The sequence below is a fragment of the Morus notabilis genome, unplaced genomic scaffold (assembly GCF_000414095.1).
Source record: "Morus notabilis unplaced genomic scaffold, ASM41409v2 Scaffold338, whole genome shotgun sequence".
Classification (NCBI taxonomy): Eukaryota; Viridiplantae; Streptophyta; class Magnoliopsida; order Rosales; family Moraceae; genus Morus; species Morus notabilis.
The window spans coordinates 295078-309796 of NW_010358348.1; the positions used below are offsets into that span (position 1 = coordinate 295078).

General features: G+C 36.4%; 3 protein-coding genes across 4 annotated transcripts; all 3 read left to right on the forward strand.

The window, feature by feature from the left end:
• The first annotated feature begins 3422 nt into the window (after positions 1-3422).
• LOC112090489 (protein FAR1-RELATED SEQUENCE 9) lies at positions 3423-6539 on the forward strand. Of its 2 annotated transcripts, none has more exons than XM_024161898.1 (3): positions 3423-3650; positions 4044-5571; positions 6204-6539. In XM_024161898.1, exons 2-3 carry the CDS (start codon positions 4090-4092, stop codon positions 6369-6371), a joined length of 1650 nt encoding a protein of 549 aa, XP_024017666.1. In that variant the 5' UTR covers positions 3423-3650; positions 4044-4089; the 3' UTR covers positions 6372-6539. The 2 variants fall into 2 exon arrangements, with proteins under 2 accessions (XP_024017666.1, XP_024017665.1); XM_024161897.1 differs by having other exon boundaries at positions 4072-5571.
• Positions 6540-7970: 1431 nt separating this feature from the next.
• LOC21396918 lies at positions 7971-9342 on the forward strand. The gene has a single exon (XM_010092428.2). The coding sequence runs from the start codon at positions 8173-8175 to the stop codon at positions 8899-8901; it is 729 nt and encodes a 242-aa protein (XP_010090730.1). The 5' UTR covers positions 7971-8172; the 3' UTR covers positions 8902-9342.
• A 1343-nt stretch (positions 9343-10685) lies between these two features.
• Positions 10686-13094, forward strand: LOC21396919 (probable L-type lectin-domain containing receptor kinase S.5). Its single transcript, XM_010092429.2, has 2 exons — positions 10686-11974; positions 12089-13094. Exons 1-2 carry the CDS (start codon positions 10729-10731, stop codon positions 12841-12843), a joined length of 2001 nt encoding a protein of 666 aa, XP_010090731.1. The 5' UTR covers positions 10686-10728; the 3' UTR covers positions 12844-13094.
• Positions 13095-14719: the final 1625 nt, after the last annotated feature.

Consider the following 14719-nt stretch of genomic DNA (forward strand, 5'->3'; position numbering starts at 1 on the left):
TTCTCCAGATTGAATTATATTAACTTATAATAACAATTGAAATTTAGTTAGTACTTGCTGAAAAATAATGGCCAAAGCTAATTAAGCCGAAAGGTAATTAGTATAGACCTTGCAGACCACTATCTTGGGAAGGAAAAGAAAACCCTAATTCTCAAAAGCAGGAAAAGATGCCTAATTAGCTTTGAAACTTGAAACTGTTCATGATGGATGGAAAGCTGCTTCTTCTTTGGAAGTTTGTGTTCAAACTGTTATCTAATTTTGGAGTAATATATTGTTCTCTAATATTGTTTTTCAGTTTTTGTCTGGCTTATAAATGTCTTCTACATGTCTTAATTCTCCTTCGCTGGTCTGTATATCATTTCATGTGTGATTGTGCTGAAAATATTTTATTGCTTCTTAAATTGAAATTACTTTCTGAATCCTCAAAACCCTTTTATTTTCGTTACAAACTTAGAAGTACATTTTGTGCACAAAATCTTATATCCTCAAAATCCTATACATGAAAGTTTGTGTTCAACTGTAATCTTATTTTCGTTACAAACTTAGAAAGGGTTGTTGCACAAAATGTACTTCTAAGTAATTGCTCCATAAATCTTATATCCATCTATGTGAAGAAGAAATCATGTAACGAAGGGTATTCTCTAATTAGAGCCCCTCTTGAGATATAAAATATATCTTTTCTCACTACCCCATGTATATTCATTATAAATTTTATATACACAAACAAAAATATATTAAATATGATATAAATAAAAAAGGATGATATAAATTGAAAAGGAGTATAGTAATTGATAGAGATTTATTTCCTTCTGAATTAACAGCTTCACAATTGATCAGATGATGGAACCCCAGGTATCTGTGAAAATTGCATTATGCAATTTGCACATAGGAGACCAAATCAAAGAAGTCTAGTAACCTCTTATATACGTGGGGACTCCAAAAAACGTTGTCTTAAGAAATTCATACACATATATAGAGTTCTTACTCATGAAGTCCAAAATATAGGTCTTCAACAAGGCTTCATTAGACAGTTTTAAGCTCTGCATACCAAGACCACCATCCTCCAGATTTTAAGAAATCTTATTCCGTGCCATTCTGAGCAATTTTTGATCGTGATATGAAATCATTGCATGATCAATATTAAAGAATCAAACCTTGCACTGATCAATTACTATCCAATAATATGTAGAGGCAAAATCTCAAGCATGACTTACGGCATTAATTACATGAGGAGAAATTATAAGATCCCATTAGGAAAGATAAACAATTGCAACAGTTGTATTGAGTACCAATCTCCTTCCGATTAATTGTTTTTTGCGACAGTACTATATTCCAGATATATATGTTATGAAACATTGAAACTTTTACTATTTAAATAACGAGTATATACAATGTTATACGTGTGAGCTGAGGAAGATTGAGAAGTATACAAGACCATGATTAGGATCAAAAGTACTTCATAATGCAGGAGAGATTACTAGCTATCAAAAGTACCTCATAATCGATTTTGGCAAACCATTTTCACGTTCAAATATATACTCCATTTACCCAAGTTAATTTGAACCCTATATTTCAAGATGAAATCATCAAGTGTCAAATTGCTGTTGTGATCCATTTACAACAACAAATTTCTTATATATCTGTTTTTATTATTTCTATAAAATAATTCTTAAGATATGCCTATGAGGAGTGTTAGTGCATGTACTATCTGAGGTGTCCAAAATAATTAGCATTTTTTTTTTTTTTAATATTTTTGTCGCCGTTCTATTTGTAATTGAGATGCAGTTTTCAGCGGAAAGAAAGGATCCTGACTAAGAGTATATACACAAACATTAGAATATGTATCATATATACACACACATATATATACTAGTATATATAGATATATATTAGAACATGAATCCGTCTCTATATGGAGGAAAGAGGTGGCTGGTTTGATTAACTTTATCAGTTGCAGATTGATCCTTGTATGCACAGAAAGTCTCTCCGTCTACCTCTTTTGATTTTTTTTTTCTTTTTCTTTTTTCTTCTTTGGTGATGTACAAATTTTTCTCTTCTTTGGTGATGTACAAAGTATTGCTACTTGAAGAGTCATGAAAAGGCAGCAAACTACCAAGTGATGAAAAATGTCCCTAACCATCTTAAACGACAGCAAACTTAAAATTAACGAACGACGCGCCGTTCCTCTCATAAATCAAAGCGCCGAAGGAGGACGTGAAATTCTTCATTTTATGGCTCATTTAGTTCGTTGATTCGAGTTTTTAATTCTAATTGAGATGTGACTTTATGTGAGAGCTTTGTACTGTAACAAAAAAGTTAGATGTGACTGTTTCTGAGAGTTTTTTACTGTAGCAAAATTCAAATTCTAAATTCGAATCGGTGAAATGAACGGGTCCTTAAACAACAAAGAACATGTCGTATTTTACATGAACTTCTTTCTACTTGTTTTAAACAGCAACAAACTCATAAAAATTACGACATGTCGATATGGCAGCAAAGTTGTCAGAGTAATCGACGCTGTCTTCTTTAAGGCGTAAGAATTAGGATAAGAAGGCATGCCATTCTGCTTTCTAAATGGGGAAAATTCATTTCAGTACTTAAGAACTTTATCAAGTTGGTTCCTCTGTGTTTGATAAATTCTAGCTATTGGGATACTTTGTTATTCAAAAAAATATCATCGAGTTACACTGAACTCGTTTTTTAGGATATAAAAATGATAATAAAGGACTTTAGTAGGATTTATCGAACATGGAAGTACCAACTTAAAAAGTTTTAAATTACATGTATTTTCCTTTTAAATCATATTAGTTAAGTTTTCTTAAAAAACAACAAATTAATTTCATAAATGCTCTATGAATTTTGTACCTAATTTCAACATGTCTTTAAAATTTTAAAAAGGTTCTTTTATCCCGTGAAGTATGAAAAGTAGTTCAAAACACCCACTGAACTAATGTTATTTTATAAACGCATTTGAACTATTGATTTTATGTCAATTCTCCTCAAATCTTTTAAAATATCAGGAGGTAAGTTAACACAAAAGTAATAACACAGTTGATAAGTTGACTTAAAATCAATATTTTTAAAGACATTTATAAAAATATAAGCAATATTAAGTCATCATTTTGTTAGTTTATAAATGCAAGGACATTTTAAATTAGGATACATAATTTAAAAGACGAAGACCTTCTAAAAGCATGTAAAAATGCAATACAAAATTCAAGGTGCATCTATAAAACTAATCCATAAATAAAGTTTTAACCCTTAAATTTTCTAAAATTTGAAAGAGTGACACCAACTTGATATGAACTTCTTTCTGATGAATTTTTTTCCAGCAAAAAAAAAAAAGAAAAAAAAAACGAGGTTCATTTTATTAGGGTTATTTATTTCTGAAAATCATAAAATGACATCATAAAAAAGAAAAGAAAAGGAAAATCCCCTTTCTCTCCCTCCCTTTTCCCCTTTCTTCTTCGTCTGGCCAAACACTCACCCTCTCTCTCAGCCTCATTCCTCCGTTCTTCTCTTAACGGAAGCAAAACCAAAGCTTGCTTTCGTTGACTTCACCACCGAGCTTTCTACTGAGCAGAAGGCCAATTTCTGTAGCGAAACCTTTTTCAGCAGCGAGATATCTTTAGAGATATTAAAATTTTGAGGTAGGTTTTCTCTCTTGAATGATCTTAATCCGAAATTCCCCTTTCTAATTGGCGTTATTCTTAAGCCGGAAATCTTGTAATTGAGTGTTGCAATTGTTAAACCATTAGGCATATTCTTACTGTTAGAATTTCATACCATGTAGCTTATTATTACATAATCGGCTTTGCTGGAATTGACGCTTTCTCAGCGTTGATTCGTTACAAATTTTTTTGGGATAAAGTTAACCTTGTAATTGGGTGTTTATCATTTTATCTTGTAATTGTGTTCATTTTTATAATTGAATGTTGCAATTATAAAAACCTTAGAACTTAGAAGTGCATTTCCAAGAGTGAGTTTTGCTCAAATTCTTAAATTTTATGGGATTTTGATGGATTAATGATTAGTCATTGTAGCTTTGTTATTTTGTCTTGTGGGGTACAGTTGAATTTTTGAAGTCACATGAGTGGCAGCAGACACAGGACCCTCGGCGGCGGGGGTCAGCATGTACTGGACTACTTGAAGCGAATGCAAGCTGAGAATCCTGCTTTCTACTATGCAGTTCAAAGTGACAGTGATCATTCTGGTGGGAATATTTTCTGGGCTGATGCAACAGCCAGGATGAACTACAATTACTTTGGAGATGCGGTTATTTTCGACACTACCTACAGAACAAACCGCTATAGGTTGCCATTCACCGCCTTCACAGGGTTTAATCATCATGGCCAGCCAGTGTTGTTTGGGTGTGCATTAATTCTTAACGAGTCCGAGTCGTCGCTCATTTGGCTATTCCAAACTTGGCTTCATACTATGTCTGGAAGAAGTCCTGCCTCTATAACAACCGATCCAGACAGGCTTATACAAGTTGCTATTTCACAGGTTCTTCCTGAAACTCGCCATCGTTTCTGTAAGGGGGCCATATTCAGAGAAACCAAAGAGAAACTAGCTCAGCTGTATCAATCTCAGCCCACTTTTGAAACCGAGTTCAAGAAGGTTGTTAATGACAGCGAGACATTTAATGAGTTTGAGTCGAGTTGGGAATCTCTGCTCCAAAGATACTACATCATGGATAATGAATGGCTTCAATCGATGTACAATGCTCGGCAACAGTGGGTCCCAGTTTACATGAGAGATACATTTTTTGGAGAGTTATCTGGAACTGAGGGGAGTGGAGGTTTGAATTTCTTCTTTGATGGGTTTATTAGTGCCTCCACCACCATACAAATGTTGATTAGACAATACGAGAAAGCTACTGTAAGTTGGCATGAAATGGAACTAAAAGCAGATTATGACACTACCAACACTACACCAGTTCTAAAAACACCATCTCCCATGGAAAAACAAGCTGCAAACCTCTATACTAGAAGAATATTCAAGAAGTTCCAGGAAGAATTGGTTGAGACCCTTGCTAATCCCGCAACCAAAATAGATGACTCGGGAACTGTTGCCACGTATAGAGTGGCAAAATTTGGAGAAGACCACAAAGCAAACGCAGTTAGTTTCGATTCTTTTGAGATGAAAGCTACCTGCAGCTGCCAGATGTTTGAATATTCTGGAATAATTTGTAGGCACATATTAGCAGTTTTTCGTGCGAAAAATGTTCTGACACTTCCTTCTCAATATGTTCTAAAACGGTGGACTAGAGATGCCAAGACTGGAGCTGTTGTTGAAGAACGTGCTTCTGAATTGCCTAATACTTCTCGGGAATCTTTAACTGTTCGGTATAACAATCTACGCCAGGAAGCAATCAAATATGTAGAAGAAGGTGCTAAATCTATCCATATATATAATGTGGCTATGGATGCTCTACAAGAGGCTACTAAGAAGGTTGTTGCCGTGAAGAATCAAGTTTCTGGTACCGCACCAGGTGGTACTCTCGCCAATGGAAGTAGCCAAGTCTTGCATACAAATGAAGAAAATCAAATGGCAGCATACCCGTCTGTAGTAAGTTCCATCTAACTTGCAATCATATCCGGTTTCAATGTCTTCCGTTACTTTGCTTTCCTCTGTAGTCAATCTATACACTCTCTCTCTCCTTGAGCAGAAAGTAGGCCTGGTATTTAATTTCAGACACTGTTAAATGTATGGTCAGATATTTAAAGAACAAAATGCTGTATATTTGTATGTCTGTGTGTATATAGGTGCCCTTCCTGAGGTTTTGCTACAGTCACATATGGCGTATTTTGATGTTTTGTTGAAGTTTTTCTGGTAATATATTCCGTCCGGAAAACAAGAAAGCCTACAGTACGTCCTATTTGTTAGGAGAACTAATTTCAGAGGTTTCTCTCTAATTTAGACAAGACACGAGGGGTGTCAGTGTAAATAACCCTATTTATTATTGTCTGCTTGGTAACTCTTTCTATGTCATCTTCTATGCACATGTGCCTACGTAATTTTATCAGCTTTAAAAAGAGGCAGACCACCTTGCTTTGCCATAAATATGCACCTGTGATTCTGTTACTTTGATTAACTAGGTGGAAGATGTTTACACTTTATACCTTTAGAGGACAAGTTAGATTACAAGTTAGTAAATGTAATCTAATACGCTTCAATCCATTTTCTCCCTCTTTCCTCAGGAGGAGAAGGAAAAGAAAATTCGCGAGTTGTCTGCTGAGTTAGAGAGCACAAATCAACGATGTGAAGTATACCGATCAAATTTGCTTGCCGTTCTAAGAGATATGGAGGAGCAGAAGTTGAAGCTTGCCGTGAAAGTTCAAAATGCAAAGCTTAGTTTGAAAGAGTAGATTTGCAAATTGTGGCATAGATATTTTTTTTTTAATTACAATTTGCCACTCTGTTTTTTCTTCTCTTACCAAGCACATTTGCTAGGCTGGTTCCTGGGGATTGTTGGGGTGTTGGTCTTTGGCTGGCGGGCATATTTGTAAATCAAATAGTCAAATGCTTTGTTTTTACCCGTATAAGCTTCAGATTCTGAGCTCTATTGTGGTCTGTGTTTGATTGAGGAGAAGTTTTCTTCGTTCGAATTCTTACTTGTTGAATAAACAAAGTAACAAACCATACGACCGACAATGCAAGCGCGGTGAAGAAAAAAGGAGGGAAACAGGAAAGTTCTTCGCAGTCAAAACTGAACATAATAGCTTCCCATTTCTGTTGAAAAATCAAAAGAAAAAGAAACGGAGCAAGAAACCAAATAAAAGATATGTTTGCAAACAAAAAGTAAAAGGAAAAGATTCCGTTACATATTACAAAAAAGGGGAAAAAAAGAAGGAAAAAAAAGAAGAAGAAGAAGAATGTCAAACAGTAAGGATCAGTCATATTTATTATCGATGACGTGTTTACCATGAAAAGCTCCATATTCCAACGCTGCAATTTAGCATATGGGAAATCTTTTGAGTAAAAATCAATAAATATATATATATATATATATATGTATATTCATTACATCCATCATTGAGAGAATAAATTCCGGGAACAACTTTGAGAAGTTCCAAGTGACACGTCAAAAGTACTTGAAATGTCTATGGGCATGGCAGCATCAAAGTGTGATAACCATCTTGTTAGTTTTGGATATTTCGATTTCGTCGTTTAAAGTGAGAGCACTCTAAAAAATCCAGACTACTTCTTTTCCTCCAGTGTTGAAGCTCCTTTTCAAAGGAATAAAATCCAAAGCACCAGAAAAACTCCAGCTGTTGGGGTCAGATGATTCTACGGGTCTACATTTGTTGTCTTTTTCCTCCTTTTAACGGTGAACATAAAGATTAAAGATCAAAATTAGTTAAAGAAGTGTCTAAACTACTGTTCCGTGAACATTTGGAATATTTGTACAAGTCCTTGTTGGAATCTTCATCTTCAGTACCAGACTCTTAAACCTTAATTTTTCAGTTAATCTTCCCTATAATTCGCCCGTTTAGTAAATAGATACAGAATGTGGTAGTTTAAACTTAGGGTTTAAAATATGTGAGTTTGAACTTTTGAACTTTTAGTTCAAAACGTTGAAAACAAAGGGGCTAAACTTAAAATTTTATGGGTTTTTTTTTTAATTTAAAATAGTCTCAAAAATATTTACCAAACGCTGATTTATTTTAATTTTTTTAAACTACTTGAACCTGTTTACTAAATATTTGTTGTTAGGACATTAGTGCTAGATCTTTGAAGATTTAAATTTGTTTTACAGGACAATTCCGATATTTGCTGTTATGTACCATTGAACTTTTTGTGTCAGTAAGTACTTTAGGGAATCTCGGTTTTATCAGGTAAAAGGCAAATAAAACAAACCAACGTCCTTCCACGGCATTAGATTCCACAATTAGCCAATGCTTTCTTGATTCCTCACTCAACCACCCTGAAGTCTTTAGCTTGAACTCAAATTATTGCCTCAAACACAACCAAAGTTATTCTCTACTTGTGAAATTTAAGCAAAGTATCCGCCTAACCAAATAACTGTTCAGAAATGAGAAATCCCTTTTGGATGTTTTAAAAAGACTGACCATATAAACCGATCATGATCATAATCCATAATATAACCTTCATATAGAGACATCTCATGTCTCCCACTTGTCAAATAGGCCAAAAAAACAGAACCCCATGAAGTTTGACAAAGAAATCTCTCACCCCATCCATCCACACCACAAGCTCAAGCTTGAATACACAGAAATCCCATTCAATTGTGATGGCTGCAAAGAAGCTGGAATAGGCCTCAAGTACAAGTGCCTGCGGTGCGAGTTTGACCTGCACAAGGCCTGCGCCGTGGCCCGTCCCAGAATAACACATCCCTTCTACAACAAGTGTGATTTTCAGCTCCACTACACTCCCCCTGGTGGCGCCAGGAGGCGATGCGACGCCTGCAGAAATGAAGTGTTGGGGTTTGTTTATCACTGCAGGAGGTGTGATTTTGATCTTCACCCTTGTTGCGCCAACCTGCCACAAGTCCTGCAGGATGATGATGGGCGCGCCTTTTACTTGTGCCTTAAGTTATCTGGCGCGTGCCATTGCTGCGGTGGCAAGGGGCCTGGATGGTCATACAGATCGGACTGCAGGGCCTATAACCTTCATGTGTCATGCGTGAAGGAGCTGCTTGTGGAGAGTTGGCAAGCGATGTATCTAAATGTGGACAAGAACAAGGTTAGGGAGATTCAGACTAGGATTCCGAGTCTTAAGGGGACATTGCAAAACCATCACCATGGTGGCAGAGGAGGGAAGGTGAGGAAGTGTTGTGAGATTGCTGGCGGTGCAGTTCGGATTATCGTGTCCGCGATTCTGGGAGATCCGACTGCTCTGATTGGTGCTGTGGTTGGGGGATTCATGTCCAAGTAGAAGTTAAAGGACATTTAACAAATTAAGATGAGTACATGTTTACTATGTTTGTGATGGCGGTGTTTGTTCATTTTAATCTCTTTGTTTCGTTTATTGCCCGTAAAATTTAAGTGTTGCTTGTGATGTATGTGTTTGTTCAAACTTAAGAACATATATACGTATGAATATAGATTCTATAAACTTGTCTGATCTGTTTAGTTGGCTTAACAATATTTGAAACGAAAACCAGCAACCAATATTTTTCCTGTTTCAGTTTTTTCAACAAAATTCATAAGCCGAATGTTTGAAATTCTGTACGTGAGGACCAATCAAAACTTGCAGTGGAGAAGGGGAAACGACAAAATAGTCACTCCATATACCATTTGGTACTTAGAGCATTACATCTGATAGATTGTGATCCGTTATGTAGCGATCCACTTTTTGTTACTGTGCAGTGTTGAATGCCACTTTTTTTTTTTTTTTGTTTGGTATTGTTCTTCTTCATTCCTTTGTATCTGGATTAACATTTTGTATTTTGTTTGTATGCCTGTGGAAGTGCAATATAATGGTTTATATTTGCAACAATTGAAAACTTTAAAGTAGTTTGTTGATGCTGTGAAAAAAAGAAATAATCTGTTATTAAATAAAGACATCATTATATATTTTAATTATTGGATAATAGCGTAAGTATAATATCTCTTGCAGAACAATTGAAATTGTAAAATATTTTAAAAGTAAAATCGCATTAAAGTCTGGCTATAGCTGATAAACATTACAAATACAAGCACTCCTGACCATGGAAAAAGTCGTAGTTTTTCAAAAAAAAAAAAAAAAAAAAAAGTCGTAATAGAACAGTAGTACTCATTTCAAAGGCAACTATAGTTACCATTTAGGCCTTGTTTATTTTACTGATTTGAATTTAGAATTTAAATTTTATTACAGTAAAAAATTTTCAGAAACAGTCACATTTAACTTTTTTATTACAGTAAAAAGTTCTCACATAAAGTCACATCTCAACTCAAATTAAAAACTCAAATCAGAGAACTAAACAGGTCCTTAGACTTAGAGTGGTCCCAGCTATCTTGACAAAAAGAGATTCATTTGTTATTCAGCTGAATGTGGCAATAGGTGATGGAAACTTTCTTTGAATTTTCAACTTTATTACGAAGTCTTAAGTTGAATGTGGACTCGTATTTCTCCAGAACTCATCGAAATCCTTTTGTTAGTGTCCTGGTCAGAGACGAAACTCCCTCAGGCTTTTTCTTATTATCACCGTTGTCCTGGCACATGCACTAACGGTTGCTGCCCAGAAATTTCTCACATTTTTTTTAAAGGACGAGTTTTTAATAGTTAGGTCACATATAAATATAAAAATTTAATAACGTGATGTGATAAAAATTAAATTTTATTAATTATTTTTAATTATTTATTAATTATTTAATTTATTACAACCATTAATATCTTGTAACTGAAATGATAATACTCATTAATGGCAATATGGACTTTCTTTGGGATCAAGGTTTGTAGCATGAAAATATGGACTTTCTTGAGTTTAGCTTATTTGAATTGCTTTGATGTCTAAAACTACAAAGTTTGCTATTCCAAAAAAGGAAAGCTAAACGATGCATTCACTGAGGAAGAAAATGCAGCATAATTATGAAGAATAAAGAAATGGTCAAGATGGCAAACCGACAATTAGATCAGTTGAAACTTATTGGAAGTTTCTTGTTGAGTTCCTTAATCAAACTGTACCTTCTTATGTAAATAAATACACAAGCAAACTTCTTTCTCTAGCTACCCTCTTCTCTAATTAATTTAAGCCAATCCCATCTTCCTCGAGCAATCCCAATGAAAAGATTCCTATTTTTCACGGTCCTCTGTTTTGCGCTTTTGCAAATTGCTACCATTTTTTGCTCTGCTGAGACACTATCGAAAAGAAAGAGCTTTTCGTTCAACGGTTTTGACGTAGAGAAAAATGCTTCTTCCTTCCTATTCACAAGCCCTACTTCTTCCATCGATCAAAACGCGCTTCAGATAACACCGGACAATGAGAACCAACATAATGGGTACAAAAACAAGTCCGGTCGGGTCATGTACCGCGAGTCTTACAAGCTCTGGTCATCCGATCGCCCCGACGACGCAATTGCGTCGTTCAACACATACTTTGTCATAAACATGTACCGCACGGAAGCGTGGGAATCCGGCGAGGGGCTGGCGTTTCTCATAGCCCCGTCGCATCACGTGCCTGCAGGGAGTCACGGGCAGTGGATGGGCCTAACCAATGTAACAACCGACGGTAAACCCGAAAACCGAATAGTTGCCATAGAATTCGACACCCGAAAACAAGGCTTCGACCCTGATAGCAACCACATTGGCCTCAATATCAACTCCGTGAATTCGACCAAGACCGTTCCGCTTAGCGAGTTCGGGATCGAGTTATCGCCGGTGCCGACCACAAACAACAGCGTGTGGATCCATTACAACGGCGAGTCCAAAGTAATTGAGGTCTACATGGTGAAAGAAGGTGATAGCAAGCCTGAAACGCCGCTTCTTAAAGAGACAATAAACCTGAGGCAATTCGTCGAACAGGTTTCGTATTTCGGCTTCGCCGGCTCCACCGGCGACCCGGGGGTTCAGTTCAACTGCGTTACGCAATGGAAATTCGAAATCGAAGTCTTTCCGTCGGAGAAAGATTGGAAATGGCTGATCATCGGGTTTTCGGTCGGTGTTCCGTTGATGGTTTTGGTGATGGTCTTGTGTGGGATAAAGATACGAGGTTTTTGTCTGAAGAAGAAGAAACGAGCTCGTGACGAGGAAGCTGGAGTCACGGGGAAGCTGAAAATGTTACCTGGGATGCCTAAGGAATTCAAGTACAAGGACTTGAAAAGGGCTACGAGGAATTTCCATGAGAGCATGATTCTGGGTAAAGGTGGGTTTGGCGTCGTTTACAGAGGCGTTCTTATTTCTGATGCTGTTGTTACTCAAGTGGCTGTGAAGAAATTCTCCAGAGATAATATTGATGGTAAAGAAGATTTCTTGGCTGAACTCACCATTATCAACCTTCTTCGCCATAAAAATCTTGTTCGACTAGAAGGTATGTGAGTTCCAATACTTTAGTTTTTCCGTTTGCGGATCTTCTGTTCGATGAAATGCAGCACAAAGAACATTTTTTTTTTTTTTTTAAAGAACTAAAATGGCTTTTCTTCAGGGTGGTGCTACGAGAAAGGGAAGCTTCTTCTAGTCTATGACTACATGCCAAACGGCAGCGTTGAAAAACACTTGTACAAATCCTCCGACCGGAACACTCTCTCGTGGAGACATCGGTACAAGATTCTTGAAGGTGTGGCCTCGGCGTTGCATTACTTGCACAATGAGTACGACAAAAAGGTCGTTCACCGCGACCTCAAAGCCAGCAACATCTTGCTCGACTCCAACTACAATGCTCGCTTAGGTGACTTTGGGCTTGCCCGAGCCATCGAAAATGAGAGGAACTCGTATAACGAGCTGGAACTAGGCGGAGTCCCGGGCACAATGGGCTACATTGCACCCGAGTGCTTCCACACGGGGAAGGCTACTCCCGAAACTGACGTGTTTGGGTTTGGTGCGGTGGTGCTTGAGGTGGTGTGTGGCAGAAGTCCCGGAGTCAAGATTCAGCATGAGGAGCACCAGTTCACGTTGGTTGATTGGGTTTGGATGCTGCACCGCGAAGGACGTATTCTAGAGGCTGTTGACGAGAGGCTTGACAATGTGTATGACGTCGATGAAGCTATTAGACTTCTGCTTCTGGGGCTGGCGTGCTCCCATCCCATGTCCAGCGAGCGGCCACAGACTCGGGCTTTATGTCAAATTATAGCTGAGAGTATGCCACCACCTCGCGTGGCCCCATTTAAGCCCGTCTTCATGTGGCCTTCATTTAGTACTGCCTTCAGCTCGGTTGAAGAGAGCAGTTCCTCCAACATGTAAGCTTGTGGCAAAACATGGATATAAGATCAACAAACATTGATCTATATCTATGTATGGCATATTTGGAGAAGTCAAACAATTATCTATATCAATGTATATAACCATTTGTATAGAGAATGCCCTTGATAAGGGGTCGCATTATTTTATCTGCGACGCTAGAAGACCATACTGCATTACTGCACTAAATATCTCATTAAAAATACATGTCAAGTAGAAGAAAGAAATCACTAACAAGTAGGCTTACCACGTTACACTATTGTTATTGTTATTCATTTATTTATTCTGTTCATTTCGTCTATACTTACTTGACATGTAGGTTTAAGTTGCGCTAATCAGTTTTTAATTAGCGATGTAGTCCTTGAAAACAATTGTCAATATCTTTGTATCAGGTCTGAAAAATTAAATGGATCAAGTTTGGATTAGTTAATCTTATCAGAGCTTTTACGGTAAGTTATGTTATTTTTGTTGGTACCGGTTTGAGTCTTTTAATACTTTATAAGATAATATAAATAATACAGAGACGTAAAATAAAAAAACATGAGAGAAATGGTATCGTGGTTCGGTCACAACCTACTCGGTCACGCCCAGATGATGAACAATCCACTAAGAACTCTTTTACAATTATATTGGACTTAATCTACCCGAAACTCCCTCTCTAAGAAAACACCTATGAACTTGTAATTTCTCAATGGACTTGAACAGCGAGATCTCCTCGACTTTTTAACATTAGAATCCCTCCAATTAAGTTTTTCTCCCAAAAAACACTCAAATCATCTCTGTGAATACAAGTACTCACACCTATCTCACAACCCAGAAAAACTAATCAAAAGGTGTACAAAGACTCGAGAGACTTTTTGAATAAATAAGCAAAATGTGGACATCTTGACGACCTCTTCAATTAATTTGTTGAATCAAATCTGTTGCAGATCCTTGTTGCAACAATAACTGCAACATAGCTGTCAGGGTCAGCTCTCCCAAAATCAGTCCGAGAATCAATCTTCTTAAATCTTGAAATCTTTCAAAAACTGATATACAAACCTGGACACATTCTTAGGAGATAGAGAAAGATCGTCCAGCTGCGGAAACTCAATCAAATATCAATCAAATCACCAATTATCAATTTACCATCTTTGAATCAATAGTTGACTTTCAAAAACAGAAACTATATTCAGTTTCCAGACATGCAATAACTTTCCAGTTCTCATAAATCTTCTAGGATACTTCCTTCCTTCTATTAATCTCCAATCTTCTAGGATTTCCTTTCAAAAATTGATTTCTATCAAGAAAAGAACATTCCATATTTGAAGCAATCAAGCAACCAAAAATACATCCGATTTTCTTCATAAACGCCAATTGCCAAAAATACCTATTTTTAAATTTTTACAACCAAAAAATACTTGTCCTAACAATTTTCCCATACCATTTGGATAAGTGTTTTTTAGTCATTCATATTAAATGTTACCAGCAAATTTATGAGCGCTTATATTAAATATTGTGTTCCGTACCGCATAAAGTACTCTTATCACTTATTATAGATCAAGCAATTCATTCGAAATTTAATCGAATGACTAAAAAAACTGACTATATTACTAGGATAAAACGAAGTCCCTAGCCTAATATTTTCCTAATCTATTAGATGATTTTCTCTCTTTTTCTCTTTTAATGATTATTAGCACATCCATACCATCAAGGACTATGAATTAGAAGAAAGAAGTGGGGAAAAACATTAGTACTAAAAGGCAATTGTAAAAAGTTTATCAATGAAGTCAAGTGATTGATATTACGTTGTATACAAACCTAAACCTATTGTGGAGATACAAGAAGAAAAAAAAAAAAAAAAAAAAAAAAAAAAAAAAAAAAAAAAGGGAACGCCTTC

Coding starts and splice junctions, on each gene's coding strand:
- LOC21396919 (XM_010092429.2), top strand. CDS start 10,729: ATGAAAAGATTCCTATTTTTCACGGTCCTCTGTTTTGCGCTTTTGCAA. Junction 11,975..12,088: donor AAATCTTGTTCGACTAGAAG/GTATGTGAGTTC, acceptor GCTTTTCTTCAG/GGTGGTGCTACGAGAAAGGG.
- LOC21396918 (XM_010092428.2), top strand. CDS start 8,173: ATGAAGTTTGACAAAGAAATCTCTCACCCCATCCATCCACACCACAAG.
- LOC112090489 (XM_024161898.1), top strand. CDS start 4,090: ATGAGTGGCAGCAGACACAGGACCCTCGGCGGCGGGGGTCAGCATGTA. Junction 5,572..6,203: donor TGGCAGCATACCCGTCTGTA/GTAAGTTCCATC, acceptor CTCTTTCCTCAG/GAGGAGAAGGAAAAGAAAAT.